Genomic DNA, 18,499 nt, shown 5'->3' with positions numbered 1-18,499 from the left:
CTGAGTTATTTTACATTTGTAAGGAGAAGTAACATTTAGTAACTTGGTGCACCTTTAAGAAGGTGATGTTTGACAGCTGAGCTCATGCCTAGAGTAGAGAGTAACTGCACTTTCCGTCGTAGATCTTCTAGTGGATATGCTGGGAGTTCTCGCAAGCTACAGCATCACTGTGAAGGAACTGAAGCTTTTATTCAGCATGCTTCGAGGAGAGAGTGGAATCTGGGTAAGCGGCGGTCAGAGGGAGTAGTCCTCAAAACTAGTTCATTAATACTTAATGCTCAACAGATTGTCACTGGAGAACCATATATTTGAATTGGTAATGATAATTATTTCCTTCTTAAGCCATTTAGTAAATCATTTAAATGTAATTTCCTTACTAGTTACCAAACAGTACATATGCCAAAAGTAGCACATGTGCTATTATTGCTAACTTTGTATAATAACTATTTTTTGATTTTGTTTTTTTCAGCCAAGGCATGCAGTAAAATTATTGTCAGTTCTTAATCAGATGCCACAAAGACATGGTCCTGATACATTTTTTAATTTCCCTGGGTGTAGTGCTGCGGTAAGCTTTACATACATGTATTTTTATTTATCTATCTCTATTTTATCTGAGTTTACTTGGTGTTCCATTAGGTTGTCCTTTCTAGATTGCCCTAGGAATAAAACCATATGATATGTGCTTATGGTCCTTTTGCTGCTGTTGTTGTTGAGGAGTCTGGAGACAGTCTTGCTATGTAGCCTTGCTGTGTACCTCACAGACCTCCTACTTAGCTTTCCTGACGCTGGAATTAGGGATGTGCATCTACGCCCTGTTTACTCATCATGCTAGGCAGTGACTTAGACCTTTCTCCTGACTCCAGCACCACTTTCCAGGGCAGGTTTTTGTTTTTATTTTTTAGCTATAACTGTTTAAGCTCCATTAAGAAAATGAAGTCTTACTGAAAACTAGTATAAGGCCTTAGGATCAGAAAATTCTGTGGCATGTTTAGCAGTCACATGTGTGTGTATTGTGGGAATTAGTAGGGAGGGTTGGAGAACAGTCTGGAGCATGCTGAGCAAGGCAGAAATGATACTTAGCCTATTTTATGCTTCAAAAAACATTCTGTAGAAAAATTTTAAATGCAATAAGAGTTTATTTCTGTAGTTGATATTCAGGGAGAGGGAAATTAGACCATAGTTACTCTGTAGTACCATTTTGTAACTGGTAATTTACTTTTTGTATTGTCTTGTAGGCAATCGCATTGCCTCCCATTGCAAAGTGGCCTTATCAAAATGGCTTCACCCTTAACACTTGGTTTCGTATGGATCCATTAAATAACATTAATGTTGATAAGGATAAACCTTATCTGTATTGGTAAGTAATATGAAAAAGTATAGTACTTTAGGCTTTATGTATTTGAATTTTGAAATTATATACTGTACTATAAAACTTATATAGCTAATATTTATTTACTAATGATTCTAGGGTATTATATTCACATTGGTATATTTTCTTCCACGTATACGAATGAAGGATACATCTGTTAGAAGTAGAGTAGTGTTAGTATCTAATGTAGGAGATAAGTTCCCACTAGTTTGTCTACTTTGCCTTTATTTCTATAAGTATAATTCACACAGGGGTAAAAATAACAACAGCCATGCAAGAAATTATAACTATATAAATTGTTTAGCAATCATGTTCTTATTTAGAGTAAAACACACACTTATTGATCTATCACATTATTATAAAAATCATTTTTTGATAAGACTTTTTTGATAAACATTGTAAACTTAGAGACCAAGTTGACATTGACAACATGAACTCTACTGAAATGAGTTTGGAATCAGTGACGTGGTGATGGTCTTTCACATGCAGTCTGCCCAGGACACATTTTGATCATTAATGTGTATAATACCTAGTAGTTTACATTTAAATAGGAAGTTTTCACAGCCTACTCCTTCTAGAGTTAAATTCCTTACTTTCTTTGTTTTTGTAAACATTATGTTTTAGTTTCTTTTTGGCCAATGTATTAACTATGGCTACACCGAGAATTAAGTTTCGTTTACAAGGTTTAGTAGGTGTTGGTACATTTCTTTTAACCAGAGCTTTTGTATTCTTGTATTCATACAGTTTTCGTACTAGCAAAGGAGTTGGCTACTCTGCTCATTTTGTTGGCAACTGTTTGATAGTCACATCTCTGAAGTCCAAAGGAAAAGGTTTCCAGCACTGTGTGAAGTATGATTTCCAGCCTCGCAAGGTAGGGCGAGTAGATGCTTCTTTAGGAAATCACTTCAGTCACCTACCTTTCCCCAGGGCTGTGCAGCACGACTTCTGTAATATTCTCTACCCTTCTGACTTCCAGTGCCTTTCTGTCTCCTGTAATTCTTCTTATCTCCATGTCTGACTTCTGTGTGATGTCTTTTCCTCTCTTGTGCAGTTTGTCACACTAGTTCATTCTAAGTGTGACCTAACTTGTGGCCTTCTACCTGGAAGTCCATGCAGGAAGCCTCTGGAACCAGGAATGTGACAGGACAACAGGAAACACCTCACTTTTTTTGCCACTTATACTGGGGGATTTTTATTCAGTTTTCTAATTTCTTCTACTTTTACTTGTCTGTGCTCTGTTCCTTGGCTTTTCACCAACTGTGAGATGTTCTCACTCCCAGATCTCAGAATCTAAAATTCTGAGCCTTCTCTATCCAGGTCCACATCCACAGAAGCGTTGAAGACCTCTGGTTTAGAGATCTGCCATCTTTTAGTCATTGGGGCATCTTCCTCATCTGTTTTTTGCTTGCTTTGTCTTATGTATTATTATATCTGTGAAATGCATCTGTTTTCTTCTAAAATTGTATTGCTGTTTAACTTCTTCAAACTGCTTTCTTTCCATCTTGCATGTTTTGTAAACTATTTTATACACTAGACTTATTTTTCTGAAGATGTACATTTGCTTAAGCTAATGATTTGCTTTTTAGCAACTACAAAGTAAATTGAAAATGTCTCGATGTTCTTTATGATCCGAATGAATTATTTCTACAACATTTCTATGTGGTCTTTTGTTGTTGTTTCTTCTCTCTGCTCCTCCCCATTTTCTGACTTCCTTTTCTTTCTCTGTCACTGTGGGTCCAAACAAAGAGACACATTCGTGGCAGGAGCCACTGTGTCAGATGGTTGTTCTCCTACCATCCTCCTGGACATACATTATTGTCAGACACAATTACTGCCTTTGTCATTCCTTTATTCACATCTTCAGTATTCACTTATGTGCCCATTTAGGATTGCTGAAACGAAAATCTGTGATGGACTTAATCTTTCATTTTTCTCAGAGGCCTGACAGAGTGTTGAGTTCAGTAGACTGCCAATACTTTGAATAGCTATATAAAAATATGACTTAGACAGGCTGAGGTATGGCTCAGAGATTAAGAGTACTGAATATTCTTCCAGAGGACGTGGGTTTAGTTCCTGGTAACATGGCTACTCACAACTGAGGGGACCTGATGCCTCCACACTGACACATATGCAGTCAAAACAACCACAGCAAGCAGTGTAACTTTAATGAATAAATAAAGTCTTTTGCTTTCTAAAGACACAAATTTCATCAGTCTAGATCCTTGGTTCTTAACCTATGGTCACATAAAGCCAAGAAGTTTAATCTGTTCTCATTTTATTTATTTTTCTTATTTGCTTATGAAAACGAATTCCTGATTATTTTAGCATTTTAAATATAGTAATTGCAGAGGGTCTTTTAAGAGTAAGGCCCAGGGAATGAAACAGGTTAAAAGCATTTTTCTGAGAAGATTTTAATAAACCTTGAAAATGAGAATTATAATTACTTGGGCTTAGTGTTCATTATTATTATGGAAAAATGTAATTTAAATGTTTTCGTTCTTTAATTGTCTAGGACATGTGGTAGTTAACTTGCTATTGTGCTTTAACCAGGGAAAACTTTACCACAGTAACTAGGTTACGGATCTTTCCTAAAAGGATATGCAACTCTAAACCTTTTGTTTGCCTAGCTGAACTACTTAAGAGGTGTGTGCCCTTGTCAAAGTGAGTGTGACTGTTAGCATTGTATGTCCTTTATAGAAACGCTCAGTGCATAGCACCTGCTGATATTTGTGTAAATATTCATTTATTTTCTTTAAGTTGTAATACATACCTCAGGAACTTTTAGTACCACTCTATGTATTTTTCTTATTTCTTGTTGTACATTTTCATTATACATCATTTTTGTATACAGACTGAATGTAGAGCACAGTGTATATGGTTGGTGTCAGTATGCATTAAGCACTCTCCAGGTCAGTTACTGTCTTTAGCTTAAAACTGTCAAGTCAAACATTGGGATCCTTTGAAACGTGAAAGCTCACTTACATATTTTCGATGGTTCCATGAGACAGAAAAATAAAAATTTAACTTATCCAGTAACATTCTTTCTTTCTTGACTGTTCAGTATTTCCTATTAGTTCTGAATGTTTGGCATGAACTTTATTTATTTATAGTGATTTTCCTGTGATTGCCTTCAAGTGTTGTTTTCATGAGTAGTCACTGCTACTTCTCTGTATCAGTGTTGGGGGATGGGTGCTCCTCGGCCTGTGCTTTCACCAGGAAAATAAGAAATGGGAGGAAGGGACATGAGATGTAAAGTCCCTGAGATGCCTTGTAAGCAAAGGCTTGGACTGCATTTTAGAGAGTAGTAACTGCATCGCCTTTGACATCTTAGTTGTTGTATTGCAGTGGTACATGATCAGCATCGTCCACATCTACAATCGATGGAGGAACAGTGAGATTCGTTGTTATGTTAATGGCCAGCTGGTATCCTATGGCGACATGGCGTGGCATGTTAATACAAATGATGTAAGTTTAAATTTTTAAAATATATCCTATAGTATACTCTCTCACTATGATATAGATAACAGCCATTTGGTAGAAATATCCAAAATTTTGTTTGAGGTTTTATTAGTTTATATTATAATTCTTAAGTTAATTTATATTTTTATAATTTATATTTAATTATTATAGTGTGCAGACTGTTTCAGACACATGATTTAATGATATGTATAAAGTTAAAATAGAATGTGGTTGAGATTATACTAAGTCATGTAAGTGCCTCATATGCAATATAGGTTTGCCATCTAACCCAGGACAAAAAGCCTCCCAAGAGTATATTGTAAAAGTCTTCATCGGTCTGGGTGTGGTGGTGCACACTTTTAATCTCAATCAGGGAGGCAGAGGCAGGTGGATCTCTTGAGTTCAGTACCTGCCTGATCTACAGTCAGACCTACACGGAGAAACCATGTCTCAAAAATCAAAACAAAAACAAAAGACCGTAAATATGGCTGCAGTGTTGAGAATTCCGTGACATCAGAGGACTCTGCAAACAGAAGGCAGATCACATGCTCTGTCATTGTACATGAGAAGCTTTCTTCACTTTGTGTGTCTGTGCTGGAGCAGGTGACACTAGATTCTAGACAGAGGAGAATATGGTTGAAATCTAAAGAATGCTTGCACTTTTTTAGTTTGGCTTTTCTCTTTCTTTCCTCCTGGCATTTTAGGGCCGAAGCAAAACGTGGCTTATAGTGCCTAAAGTATCTAAGGCCAGTGACATATTATCCTTCCAGAGTACTTTCTTATAATAATTATGACTGGCTTAAGAAAAGCAAACAAGTAATTCTACTTATAAAATTTGTCTGCATTTTTAAAATTTTAATCTCTTTTACTGCAGAGATTATAACATATTCTCTTTTTCTGTTTACTTTGAAATGAATAGGACATTGTACATTGTCTCCAGTCTGTTTGTAGTTCTGTGGGTTACAAGCTGTCTTGACCCAGCCAAGTCAACTTTACCTTGTTTTCATATGATCTGGAAGCTAAGAGTCTTGGATTTTACTAAGAACAGTTTTTCAAAAGGCATAACCACAGCAGACAAATCAAATACAAATATGCACAGAAGCATGGAACACACAGAATTCTAGAAAGTTCGTGCCTGTGCCTTTATAGGACAAGCTTGGCTGGCTTTTCTGCCCAACACACTTGTAGGCAAATGAGAACACACAAATGAAAATATGCTTCCTGTCTGTTGTCTGGTACTGCAGGGGGATGTCGTTTATTACTAACATAAAAAAGAAGCTCCTGTAGTTTTGTTGACTGACATTAGCTGAAAAGGCAGTATTTCAAAAATGAAAGAGGAAAAATTTTAAATTCGCTGTGAAAGTATTTGCAAAAGACAGAGAAACCTGGTCTTGTATACATTCTTTATGTAGTAGAGATTTTTAGTTTCCACAATCTAAATTACACTTATATGTTTAATGATAAATTCTTGTTTTTCTTTTTCATTAACTTTATTTTTCTGCTATTGTGTGAAGCACAAATGGGATATTATATTTGACAGTTCTGTGTAATGATTGATTCTCTGTGACTGTCTAGATTGATAGCTGAATATCAGTGTGCTTATTCGAGTTACAGTGTATTCTGTATTCTGTGGTGACAAGAGAGGGCAGTGGGCAGTACCTGCTGCCTTTGGCTTCAGTGGCTGGTGTTGAAAGGATGAAGGCATGCCAGGGATTCTAGATGGGGATCCTTTAGGTGACTGATACTCTCTGGAGATTGAGTCATTGTTTCTGCTTCTGTATAATCTCTACTCAGAACAAACTGATTTTCTTCATCATTTGTTATTTAGTGCTGAAAAAGAGGGTGGCATATTCATCCATGCTGAGAAATGAAATAGAATTGAAAAAAATTATTCCTCTAGATAGATTTATAGTTAAGATTTGGTAGTCATTCTTTTGAGTTACTTTAACCTCTCTAAATTTGATCAGTTGTGAATTACTAGCAATTTAAAATTAGCTTTGCTTCAGTAAACAAGCTATAATTTGTTTCTGAGTTACAAAATTCAAGTATAAACAATTACAAAATCTTTGTCGTTAGTGGTACAATTTGAAAAAGTGGTCAAGTCTGAGGATGCGATGAATGGCTGTACAGTTAACTCCTCTTTAACTGACTTTATATATCTAAAACTTGTTTATTTACTTTTATTATTTGAAACATTTGAAAATCACCTTAAGTAGCATTTTTAATATTTTTAGTATCTTAAATATGTTAATAAAGAAATAAAAATTTAAATATTCTGTCATTAAAAATAATAACTTGTTTTTTGTGACTTTTAAAAATAGAGCTATGACAAGTGCTTTCTTGGATCTTCAGAAACTGCTGACGCCAACAGGGTATTCTGTGGCCAGCTTGGGGCTGTGTATGTGTTCAGTGAAGCTCTTAACCCAGCACAGATATTTGCAGTTCATCAATTAGGACCTGGTTATAAGGTAGGAGTGACTGCATCATTATCAGTTCTTGCAAAGGTCTTGTTGTATAATCTGCTTTCACACTGTTGTATTTAGTGGGAATCTTTGTTCAGTGTGGGTAATTCTCATTTCAACTTTTGAAACTTACTGTGATGTTCCTTTTATGTTTTTAATTTATATTTTTTTCATGATCTTTTTTTTTTAGAAGGTGTTCTAATATTTAGGATATTCCTTTAGTTATTGACTCTGAAATTTTTTTTCTGAGCACATTGTTTATAAAATGGTATTTGGAATCTCAGATTTTGAAATATGTACATTGTATTATTATCATACAAAATGACTTGTGCAGGGTTCAGCTGTTAAGACTTCTTTTAAAGGTCCTGTGCTCAATTTTCAGCAAACTCTGGCTTGCAGTTCTCTGTACTGGGATCTGATGCCCTCTTCTGGTATGCAGGTGTACATGCAGGTAGAACATTCATACACCTAAAATACACCAGTAAATCTTCCATAAAATGCCTTGTTGAAAGGGATGCTGTGGGTTAGAAATTTAGAGAAAGAAGCAGTGTCAAATGCTGTCTCCAACTGAGATAGCTCATTTTATTCATTTGCATTTAATTGTCCCTTGCAATGGATACAGAATGGGGTAACCAGGGTGTTTATGTCACAAAACCACTGACACTGACTTATCATATTACTTTGGTTTCTATTTGGCTTTGAAATAGATATATTTTAGGAAAGATACAGCATTAACTCCTATGAATTTGTTTTTAATGAGCACACTTGGTAAGTTTGGGTAGATAGATTATTTAAATCGCTTTTGGACTTGAACAATTTCAGAGTATTTGGAGGTTAGACAATATAAATCAAAGTTGAGCCAGGCGTTGGTGGCCCACACCTTTAATCCCAGATCTCGGGATGCAAGATCTCTAAGGTCTAGGCAAACCTGACCTACAGACTGAGTTTCAGTACAGCCACTACTACACAGAGAAACCCTGTCTCAAAGAACAACAAAGGAACAATCAAACAAACCAAAGCTGATGATGCTTAATGAGCACATACTGTAATTGAAAGTATTACTTCTTTTTTTAAAAAGTTTAATGTTTCAATTAATGGAAGTTTAGTAAGGAATAGTAACATTAAATATTAAAATATTCTTTTAAAACCTTTTATATTCATATTTTTGATTTTATTATTTTAGTTTACACATGGAAATAACAAAATTACTCTTTTAAAAGATCTTTGTGTTCCAGTGATTTGTCTTGGTGTTTGGTGTCAGGGTGACATTACATGTTGCTATCTTGTATCCATTTAGTTTTACTTGTTTCACTAGGGCCTAGATATGAACTGGGTTTAGTATCGCCCTCTTCCCCTAACACCAAACCTCATTTTATTGAAAATAAATTCCTTTCTCACATAATATATGCTGAATACTGTTTCCTGTCCCTCTGCTCATCCCAGCTTCTTCCCACTTTCCCTCCATTCCACACATTAGAAAAGAAACAGGCGTCTAAGAGATACTAATTAAATAAAGTAAAGTAAAACAAAATTTGACATCAGATTTGGAGAAGACAAACAAGGAAAAGAGCCCAAGAGAAGGCATAAGTCTCAGAGAACTGCTTGCTTCCATACTCGGGAATCCCACAAAACCACTAAACTGGACGGCACAATATTAGCACAGAGAATCTGCTGTTCAGTCACTGTGCATGGCCTCAGTTCAGAGGAGCTGTGGTTGTGTTCTGGGTGTCCTCCGTCTGCTCTGGGCCTTGTACTCTTTCCTCCTCTTAGGCAGGGTTCCCTGAGCTCTGGGAGGAGGGGTTTGATGGAGTTGTTCTATTTATACCTAGTGTTCCAAACACTCTCACACTCTGCATGATGTCTCGCTGTAGCTCTCTCTATTTTTCCCTCCTCTGTAGGAGGAGCTCTCTCTGACTGTGGCTGAGTACCACGAAAGTCATTAGCAGCTATTTTATTGCTACTTTTTTGAAGATTAATATTTTACTTCCCCTAGGATTCTGGTGTATTAGTCTCAGGCTCTCAGTCAGCAGTGTTGGGCATGGTGGGTTCTGTGTGACAGAGCAGGCTTTACGTCAGATCAGACATTGGTTGGTTACACCCACAGGCTCTGTGTCACCATTGCCCCATAGCTTTCAGGCAGGACGACACTGTAAATCTGTGGTTTTGTAGATGTGCTGCCTTACATTTATCCTATGGTGGTATACAGAGAACAGTCTTGTACCAATGATTGTAGTACATGGACGAAAGCTCTATGTAGGCAGTAGTTCACCTTCTCCATCTTTGATAATGTGTGCGTGTTGGCTTCAGCAATGGGCCTTGATGTGGAAGAGCAACCTAAAGCTTTGGCAACAGCCTATGTTGTTTGGGAATTTCCATAAGACCCCATTGGCTAACACTTCAATTAAATGTAAACTAGTCCTGATACTAGAAGCTTCATTTGGTGACCAGAGATGCCAATTGGGACTCTCTCTCACCCATTATTTGGTGATTTTATGCAGATCACCTTCATGTATGTGTATATTTTAGGAAGTTCTATTATATTAGATTTTCATACTACCCCTCAAGTGGCCTTTAATTTTAGCTGCCTGTTTACATAATCCCTCCCGATTCCATTTCCCTCCTCCTCCTACTGATCCTCCTGCTCCAGCCTCACCCCTAATCCACCCATAGCTATTCATTATTTTATCTGCCCCTCCCTAGTCTCTTACTCTGTACCCAGCCTTTATAGTTCTACCTTAGTTATTATTGACTTAACAGCTAATGTCCCTGTAAAACTAAGTACATACCATGCTTGTCTTTCTTTGTCTGGAGCACCTCAGCATACTTTTTTCCCTAGTTCCATCCACTTACCTGCAAATCCCTCCTCCTTTCCCTTTGAATTCTTACTCTGCCATGTGTTAACTTTGCATAGGACTCTCAATATTTTTGGCTTATATGTATCTAGCCTTCTGTCTTTTCTTTGCCATGATCATAAAATATTTAAGTTTTGCTTTTAAAAAGTTCTCCTCCCTTTCCCTCCCTTCTCTCCTCCCTCCTCCCCCTCTCTTCCTCCTTCTCCCCTTCCACCTCCCCCTTCCCCTCCATCTCTTTTTTTTTGCTTCTTCTTCCCCTCCCCTCCCCCTCCTCTCCCCTTCCCTCTCTGAATGTACATATGTATACCATATATTTGCCTGGTGCTCAAGGAGGCCCAAAGAGGGCATTGAATTTCTTGGAGATGGAATTGCAGATGTTTCTGAGCTGTGGTTTGGGTTCTGGGGCCCGAAACCAGGACCCCCTATAAACAAATGGTCTTCAGTGTTGAACCATCTTGCCACACTGCGAAGTAACTTTTCTTAAGCACTAATTAAATGATATTAAATACAATAATAAAAAAGTTAAATGGAGGTGAGAAGCTGATAAATCACATAAAATATAAACCCAGTATCACTATTATGAGTTAATTTCGTTATAGGAAATTCAGAGCAACACATAAGGGAAAGGATGAGATCTAAGTTTTAAGTAGTTTTTCCTTTCAGAAAGGAGACTGCATCAGGTGAACAGCTTTCCAATGAGAAATGAATCATTTGGTTTTTTTTTTCTTGGCATGTTTTGTTTTGTATAACAGTGGTAAAATGAGTAGAAGTCCTAAGTCACTGAATCACTGTACAAGTACTGTCCTCCTATAGAGTATGGAGTACTTACACTGAAGTCTGACACTTACGTAAGAAATGTAGGCAAGGAATGAAAGTATCAGACTGAGCTCCTGTGCACCCGAGTCTTTTAAAATGGGGATTGTAAATTCATGAGCACAAATGAATTGTCTCAATTTAAAATACAAAGTACACCAATTAGTAAACAGTTTGTATCTTCAGAATTCTTGGATATTAACTTGTTTTTACTAGAAATGTAGATAACATAAAGAAAGGAAACATGTAAATGAGACTCAGCCACATTCTGACAGGAACATTCATATACTTCACCCCAGTCTCTTGGTAGTGAGCACAGTAGCTGCTGGCAAGAGAGCTGTGTTTTTACTGTATATAATGTAACAGTTATTCAGCAGGCATGGTATTACGTTGCACATGAACACTTTAACAAAGAGCACATTGTATGGTGAGGCCTGTACCTTCTATTTCCATTATGTTTGCAACCTTCCCCTGTACTCCTAAGAGGAGTTTCATACCTTATTCTAGTGTGAGACATCATAGTCACCTATAGCATTCACACATAAGAACCACATGGTCATCATGGGAAAATAATTGCAATGTAAAAAAACTGTGTTGTGTGTAGCTAAGGCCATGTCATTGTGGTTAGCTGTGTCATCACTGTCCACATGGGGTGGATATACTACAACAGCTCTGCTTCTACTTCTGTGCCACACACACACACACACACACACACACACACTATGACTTCCTTAATCTCTATAAAATATATAAACCACAAATGAGAGCAAACACTATTTTTTTATGAAAATGGCTCATATTTGTAGTTACATCTCTTTCCTGCTAATGATATAATTTCCTTCTTTTTTACGGCAAAATACAGGAATTCCATTGTATGTTTGTGTCCAATTTTCCTATCCACTATCCTTTTGTAGGATGCCTGCATTGGCTCCATAACTTAGCTATTGTGGCTACATCTGCAGTGACCACTGATAACCTTAATGTCCTCTGTGATATGCTGACGTGCAGTTCTCTGGGAAAATACCCGGGCATGGTATAGCAGGGTCATAGAATAAATCTCTGTTTCATTGTCTAAGTAATGTTCATATGGATTTTCATAGTGGTTGTACTATCAGATTTTAGACAGAGTCATTCTAGTTTTCTTACTGTGACTCTGTTAAAACTTGATATAGATAGGAACATTATTCTTTTTCTCTAAATTGGCTTTGGTTATCTAGGATCTTTTGTGTGTTGGATTGTCTAGCACATTAACTATAAAAGAAAGTGAAAGAAAAGTATATCTGAGGTAGTTATGTAAAAATATTTTAGGTGTTATAGATCAAAGACCTTTGTAACTCCACTTCCATGTAAAGGTGGTTGAACACTTGGAGCAGCTGAGGAAGGAGGTGGAATGCTTGCCTAGGGGTGCTGCAAGCTCCTGATTCCCAAGTGCCAACTCCAGTCGAAGGAGGAGATGCACGTGGGGTTCTCTTTGGGCTCTGATGTGCTCTTAGTGTTCTTGTGCTTAAGGAAATTGTAAGACAGGTTTGCTTAGTTTTGGTGTGATGGCTCCAGCAAGTATATGGTCTGTGCCAAGCCTAGGAAGGAAGAAGAGGTGAGGGGACAGAAACACGACACCTTTGTGGAGAAGTGTGAAAGACAGGCTTGACATTTCCTCATACTTCACCCTGGGATATCAGCCAGAGGTAGTTGGACAGTCCTCCAGGTGTATGAGGAAATGGACAACTTGTTCTTCATCCTGGAAGGGGACTAGAAGTGCTCCTTTATCAAGTAGCCTACCAGCTCATATTGATGCAGTTCAACTGGGATCTGGACAAGAGCCTGGAGTCATGCCAAACTGCTTATTGATAAGGCCAAGTAGTAAAAATGGAGGAGCACAAGAAGTAGCTGGGGTGCTGTGGGAGCGTGCCAGTTCCTCCCAGAATTCCAGAAGAGCTTCGATGGATGATCTAATGCTGCAGGAGCCATTGAGAGATTTATCCCGTCAGCACGAATGCCATGTTCAGTGCTGCATGTGCTCTGCCTTCTGAGTTCTCCTCTGCCACATTAGTAGGCTGCATTAAGACAGATTATCAGGAATGTCATTTTCATAATGTTCCTTAACAAGAAAACAATCCAGTTTGTTGCATTTATATCGTACAGTATCCTTAGCCTCCTGACTCAAATGTTTCTCAGATTTTCATAAAATGCCTATATGAATATTCTACATGAATATTCTAAAGGCACATGCTAGCATACTTTTGTGAGCATTTAAATTTCCTCAAGGATACTTCTTAATTCTTCTCAGCGTTCTCCACATTGGGCCGGCTTCTTAGGCAGATACCTTCTCTTATCCATCGGATCCCAAGGCTGCCTGTAGGTTTGCTGGACAGCCTTGTTACCCAGAATGCTTTGGGAATCTGGCATATATTCTAGCTGCCTCCTTTTGGCAAATATGGTCCTTATCTTGGTCATCCTTTGCTTGGCTATGCCCTGTCTTTTTCACCTTCCTCTGGCTCTAGGCATCCATGTGTGGCAGCGCTCTGCACGTGCACATGTACGTTATGAATGCATATTTTGCCAGGTTACATGTGTGGAGTTGAGAGGGCGACTTGCGGGAGTTCCCTTTGTTTACTGTGTGGCTTCTGGGGATCAAACCTAGATCTGCAGAGGTGGTGGTAATAGCCTGTACCTACTGAACCATCTTCCTTGCTGTGCAAGTTATACTCTAAGTTCATGTTTTCCATGCCATAGTCTAGACCACTTCCCTCTCTTCCTACTTTTTGGGTGGCTGCTCTTTTTATTCTCATCATTCTCTGCCTATTGACATGGGAAAGTTAGCCCATATGGGCAGCCCTTTTATCATTCATATACTCGGGTAGTTCGCCAGACTCTGGCATATTCTTCTCATGCTTGATTTTGTGAATTGATGCTTACCATTTATAATAATGATATCCAGACCTGAGAGGATCTCCTGTGAAGACCATGTGCCTTTCCTCCTTGCTTTCATACTGTGTTACATTGCCCCTTCTCTGTCTTTCTGTCTGTGTTGGTTTGGGTCTAGTCAACATCCTAGTTCAATTTGGTCACCAATCTAGGGCCTCTCATTCCTGGATAACTGTGTCTTAACAGTCCTCACTCGGATCAGGAGGGTGCTGCCAACAGCATTTATCCCCCACTCCTGAGGGGCTTTGACCTTACTTAGCCCTACCAGATGGCTTTGCAAACTTTTACCAGGGAAGAGGAATAGGAAGAGAAAGGGTTGCACTTGTTACTTGTAGTGGGATTGCTGCTCACAGAATAATGTTGGTTCTTTTCTTTGATCTTTGTCGTTGAGGTGAGGTGGTATTATCTTCTGGTTTTAATTTGCATTTCCTTTGAGATTAGATTAGGTGGCCGTGTATAGGCCTTCTTGTGAGATATGCTCTTAGGGTCTATTGCATAATTTTAATTAGAGTATTTTAATTGTATTTTGTTGTTAACTTTGGTGTGTGTGTGTATGTATGTATATGTATATATATAAAATGTATGTAACTCTCAATCAATATTATAGTTTGCCAGTATGTTCTCTCGTTCTGTAGGATGTTTTTTAATTCTGTTTCTATGCAGAGAAAACCTATTTTGTTTCTCTTTGGATTTAAAACACGGCTCTTACTGAGAGTGTGTTGTCGGTCTTGTTTATTCTCTTAGCTACTTATGAAGCTGATTGGTTGACTCCATCGGCCTTGAATGGTGCTGACATGTCGTACTGCCCTCACCTATGTTTTCACTTGCTGGCTTCAGTCACCTGCAGTATGCTCTGGAGATATTAATGGAAATATGTAGACGACGTTAACAAAAATCTTTGAATCCAGACCTTTGTCATACATCTTGTTTGTCTATTATATATGAAATGAAACATAGAATTGTCTATCGTGGAATCAGTTTATTATGCATGTGTCGTAAAGACTGAAAATCCAGGATCTGTAGTGAAGTACAGGGAATGGAGTACCTGACCTTCTAGGGTGGTCGGAATTCAACACCACCAACCATCACAGCTGGGACTTGTTAAAACAGGGTGCTGTGGGTGAGCTGATTGCTGAGCCAGGAGGTGTTTTTTGAGGATACTTCGTGGAGATAAGCAGGTCTAACTGAATAAGAATACCCATCTTCCCAGGGTACTATAGGCAGATAATAAAGGAATTCATTTCAGAAATTGCTTGATATTGGCAAATGAAGTATTTGAAAAGTTTTTTTTTTTTTTGTAGTGTTAAGTGTACTATCTTTGTGTTAAGTGCCCTGTCTATTGGACATTGTCTTAGTTAGGGTTTTATTGCTATGAATAGACACCATGACCAAGGCAAGTCTTATAAAGTCAACATTTAATTGTGGCTGGCTTACAGGTTCAGAGGTTCAGTCCAGTATCATCAAGTCAGGAACATGGCAGCATTCAGCCAGGCATGGTGTTAGAGGAGCTCAGAGTTCTACATCTTCATCTGAAGGAAACCAGAACAGACTGAGTATCCTTAGGCAGCTAGAAGGAGTGTCTCCAAGCCCAGCCCATGTGACACACTTCCTGCAAGGCCACACCTTCTAATAGTGCCACTCCCTGGGCCAAGCATATATAAACCATCACATTCCACTTCCTGTCCCAGTAGGGTTGTTCAAACACATGAGTCTATGAGGTCTCCAAGGCAGTTTCAATGTTACAGCTCCTTGTTACAATGTCTGAGATCCACACATGATCTTCTGGGATCCTACAAAGGGCTGGCTTCACTTCTCCAGCTCTGCCCTCTGTAGAACTCTTAAGCTCAGGCTGATCACTACACTGCTATGGTTGTTCTTGTGATCACCCCTTGGCACTGGCATCTCCAAGACATGAGGTTCTTCTGTTGCAACTAGGCTTTACCAATAGCCTCTCATAGGCTCCCTTCATGGTGCCTCCAATCCTTTGCATGACCCCTTTCAATCCTGGATTGTCAACTACAACTGAGGCTGATCTTTTACCAGTGGCCTTCCATGTCCTCTCACAGTCCTAAGCCTTTGCTGTTTTTCATCATGACTTCATGCCTTCAAAACACATTACCAAGAACAGCTGCAGCATGAGGTACAACCTTGGTTATCTCTGGAACTCAGCATTTTTGTGCTCTCAAAAAGCATTTCCCAGAAGATTTTACTTCAGTGATGCTGGTCTCTTCTTAATCACCACAAATTTCTTAACTCCAGATAACCAGCATCAATTGTTCCAGTAGTCTCCTCCTTTTGAATATAAACTCAGAGACACATGGCCTAAGCTGCCGAGTTCTGCTGCTTGTAGGAGTCAGAACATTTCCCCCTTGTTCTATTACATTATCACTAGATTCCTTGTTCCTAACTCCTTCACTACCTAAGCTTGGCTGTTCGGGATCTTTCTCTGTAGATTGACCTTGAATTTAGAGATCTATGTCAGTCTCTTGGGATTAAAGATGTGTACAGCCACACCTGGATTTAAACTTTTCTTTACCTAGAACTTGCTCTGTTCTAGGCTGGCCTGAAACTCAGAGATCTATTTGTCTTTGCCTTCTGGGATTAAAGGTTTGTACTAAGTTGCCTGGAGCTAATTTAGCTGGATGGGATTTTGCCACAAGGTCATTAATCCCTTAATTCAATTTAAAAGTCTTGAACTCAGGATTTAGCTCCATTTTACTTGCTGGTGTTCCTTTAATACTGGAACCTTATATTTTATATTTTTCCTTTCTCAACTTGCTAGTTTTCATTAAAATGTTCTTGATAAAAATGAATTTTAGTAACCACACAGCAGAATTTACACCAGGCTGTTTTGAGACTTCCTTTTTCAAAGCAATTAATCTAAATCTCTTCACTTTATCATCAGGCAGACTCTTTGGACAAGAGCAAAAAGCAGCCAATTCTTCACCAAAGTACTACAGAAACAGTGTCTAGGCCACATACTGAAATTCTCCACTGAAATCCCTTAGGCAAAGTTGGTGCATTTCAGATCACTCCCAGTAACAAAGTCTTCCACATTTCTACTAGGATAACTCATTATGCCTCATTTAAAGCATTCCATTGCTTTCCAAATCCAAAGTCCCAAAATTCACATTCTTCCAAACAAAAGCATGGTCATTCCTTTTATTTCTTTATATTTTTCTGCTGTTCTTTTTTTAATTGAACATCTTTTATTTTAAAAAGCAAAGATAAACATACAGATTTTAAGCATTTTTGCATAAAAGTATATGAATACATTTTTGTCAGTACTTGTTTTTTTTTTTTTTTAAAGGTTTGATAGTGTGCATTAAGTTCTTACTAGTTACAATGAGCATAAAGTACATGTAAAATAAGAAGTAACCTGGAATTAGTCAAAGTTTTCTTGGTGTGTAAAGATTAAGCATAATGATTTTTCATTTTCTTTTCTTTCTTTTTTCTTTTCTTTTTTCTTTTTGTCCTTTGCATGGTCATTCCTATCACAATACCCCAGTCTCTGTTACCAACAGAGACTTAGTTAGGGTTTTATTGTTGTGAACATTCACCATGACCAATGCAAGTCTTTTATTTTTTTATTTTTTTAACTTTACTTTTTTTAAATTGTATATTCTCTGCATTTACACTTCAGTTGTAATTATCCTCTTCCCCGAATTCCATCCCCCTTCTTCCTCCCATTACCTACTTGAAGGTGCTTCATCTCCCAACCACCCTCTCCCACCTTAGCACATTGGCATTCCCCTACATTGGGAAAATGAGCCTTCACTGGACCAAAGGCCTCTCCTCCCATTCATGCTAGAAAATGCTGTCCTCTGCTGCATATGTGCCTGGGGCTATGGGTTTCTCCCTGCGAACTCATTGATTTGTGTTTTAGTCCTTGTGAACTGTGATGGGTTTGGTTAGTTGATAGACACTTTCAGCTCCTTCAGTCCTTTCTCTAGCCACTTCATTGGGGTCCTCCTGTTCAGTCCGATGGTTAGCTGCAAGCATCCTCCTCTGCATCAGTATGGCTCTGGCAGAGTCTCTGAGGATGCATCCATATCAGGTTCCTGTCAGTAAGCACTACTTGGCATCAGCAATAGTTTGTTGGTTTAGTGACTGAATATGGGGTGGATTTCCTGGTGAGGAAGTCTCTGGATGATCTTTTCTCCAATCTCTACTCCTCTCTTTGTCCCTTTATTTCCTCCCATGGGCACTTGCTCTTTCTTCTAAGAAGGACTGAGGCATCTACCTTCTGGCATTTCTTCTTTCTGAGCTTCATAAGTTCTGTGAATTGCTTCTTGGGTACTCAAGCTTTTTGTATTAGTATCCCCTTATAAGTGAGTGAACCATGAGTGTTCTTTTGTGACTGGGTTACCTCATTCAGGAGGATAGCTTCAAGTTTCATCTATTTGCCTAGGAATTTCATGAAGTCGTTGCTTTTGATAGCTGAGTAGTACTCCATTGTGTAAATGTACAACAATTTCTGTATTTATTCCTCTTTTGAAGGTCATCTGGGTTCTTTCCAGCTTCTGGCTATTATAAATAAGGCTTCTATGACCACAGTGGAGCATGTGTCCTTGTTAGATGTTGGAGTTTCTTTTAGGTATGTGCCCAAGAATGATATA

General features: G+C 38.3%; 1 protein-coding gene across 3 annotated transcripts in view; it reads left to right on the top strand.

Annotated features, from left to right (window-relative positions):
• The window catches only part of NBEA (neurobeachin), a gene marked incomplete at its 5' end in the record, with an annotated part of 531,924 nt that overhangs the window by 82,837 nt on the left and 430,588 nt on the right, over window positions 1-18,499 (top strand). For all 3 annotated transcript variants that reach the window (XM_080929212.1, XM_080929210.1, XM_080929211.1), the window contains 6 exons: window positions 123-223; window positions 470-565; window positions 1,236-1,357; window positions 2,114-2,240; window positions 4,715-4,834; window positions 7,150-7,296. In XM_080929212.1, coding sequence (XP_080785338.1) covers window positions 123-223; window positions 470-565; window positions 1,236-1,357; window positions 2,114-2,240; window positions 4,715-4,834; window positions 7,150-7,296 — 713 coding nt within the window. The remainder of the gene's footprint in view (window positions 1-122; window positions 224-469; window positions 566-1,235; window positions 1,358-2,113; window positions 2,241-4,714; window positions 4,835-7,149; window positions 7,297-18,499) is intronic.

Source organism: Micromys minutus (assembly GCF_963924665.1).
Source record: "Micromys minutus genome assembly, chromosome: 15".
Lineage (NCBI taxonomy): Eukaryota > Metazoa > Chordata > Mammalia > Rodentia > Muridae > Micromys > Micromys minutus.
This window is presented reverse-complemented; position numbering and strand designations above follow the sequence as displayed.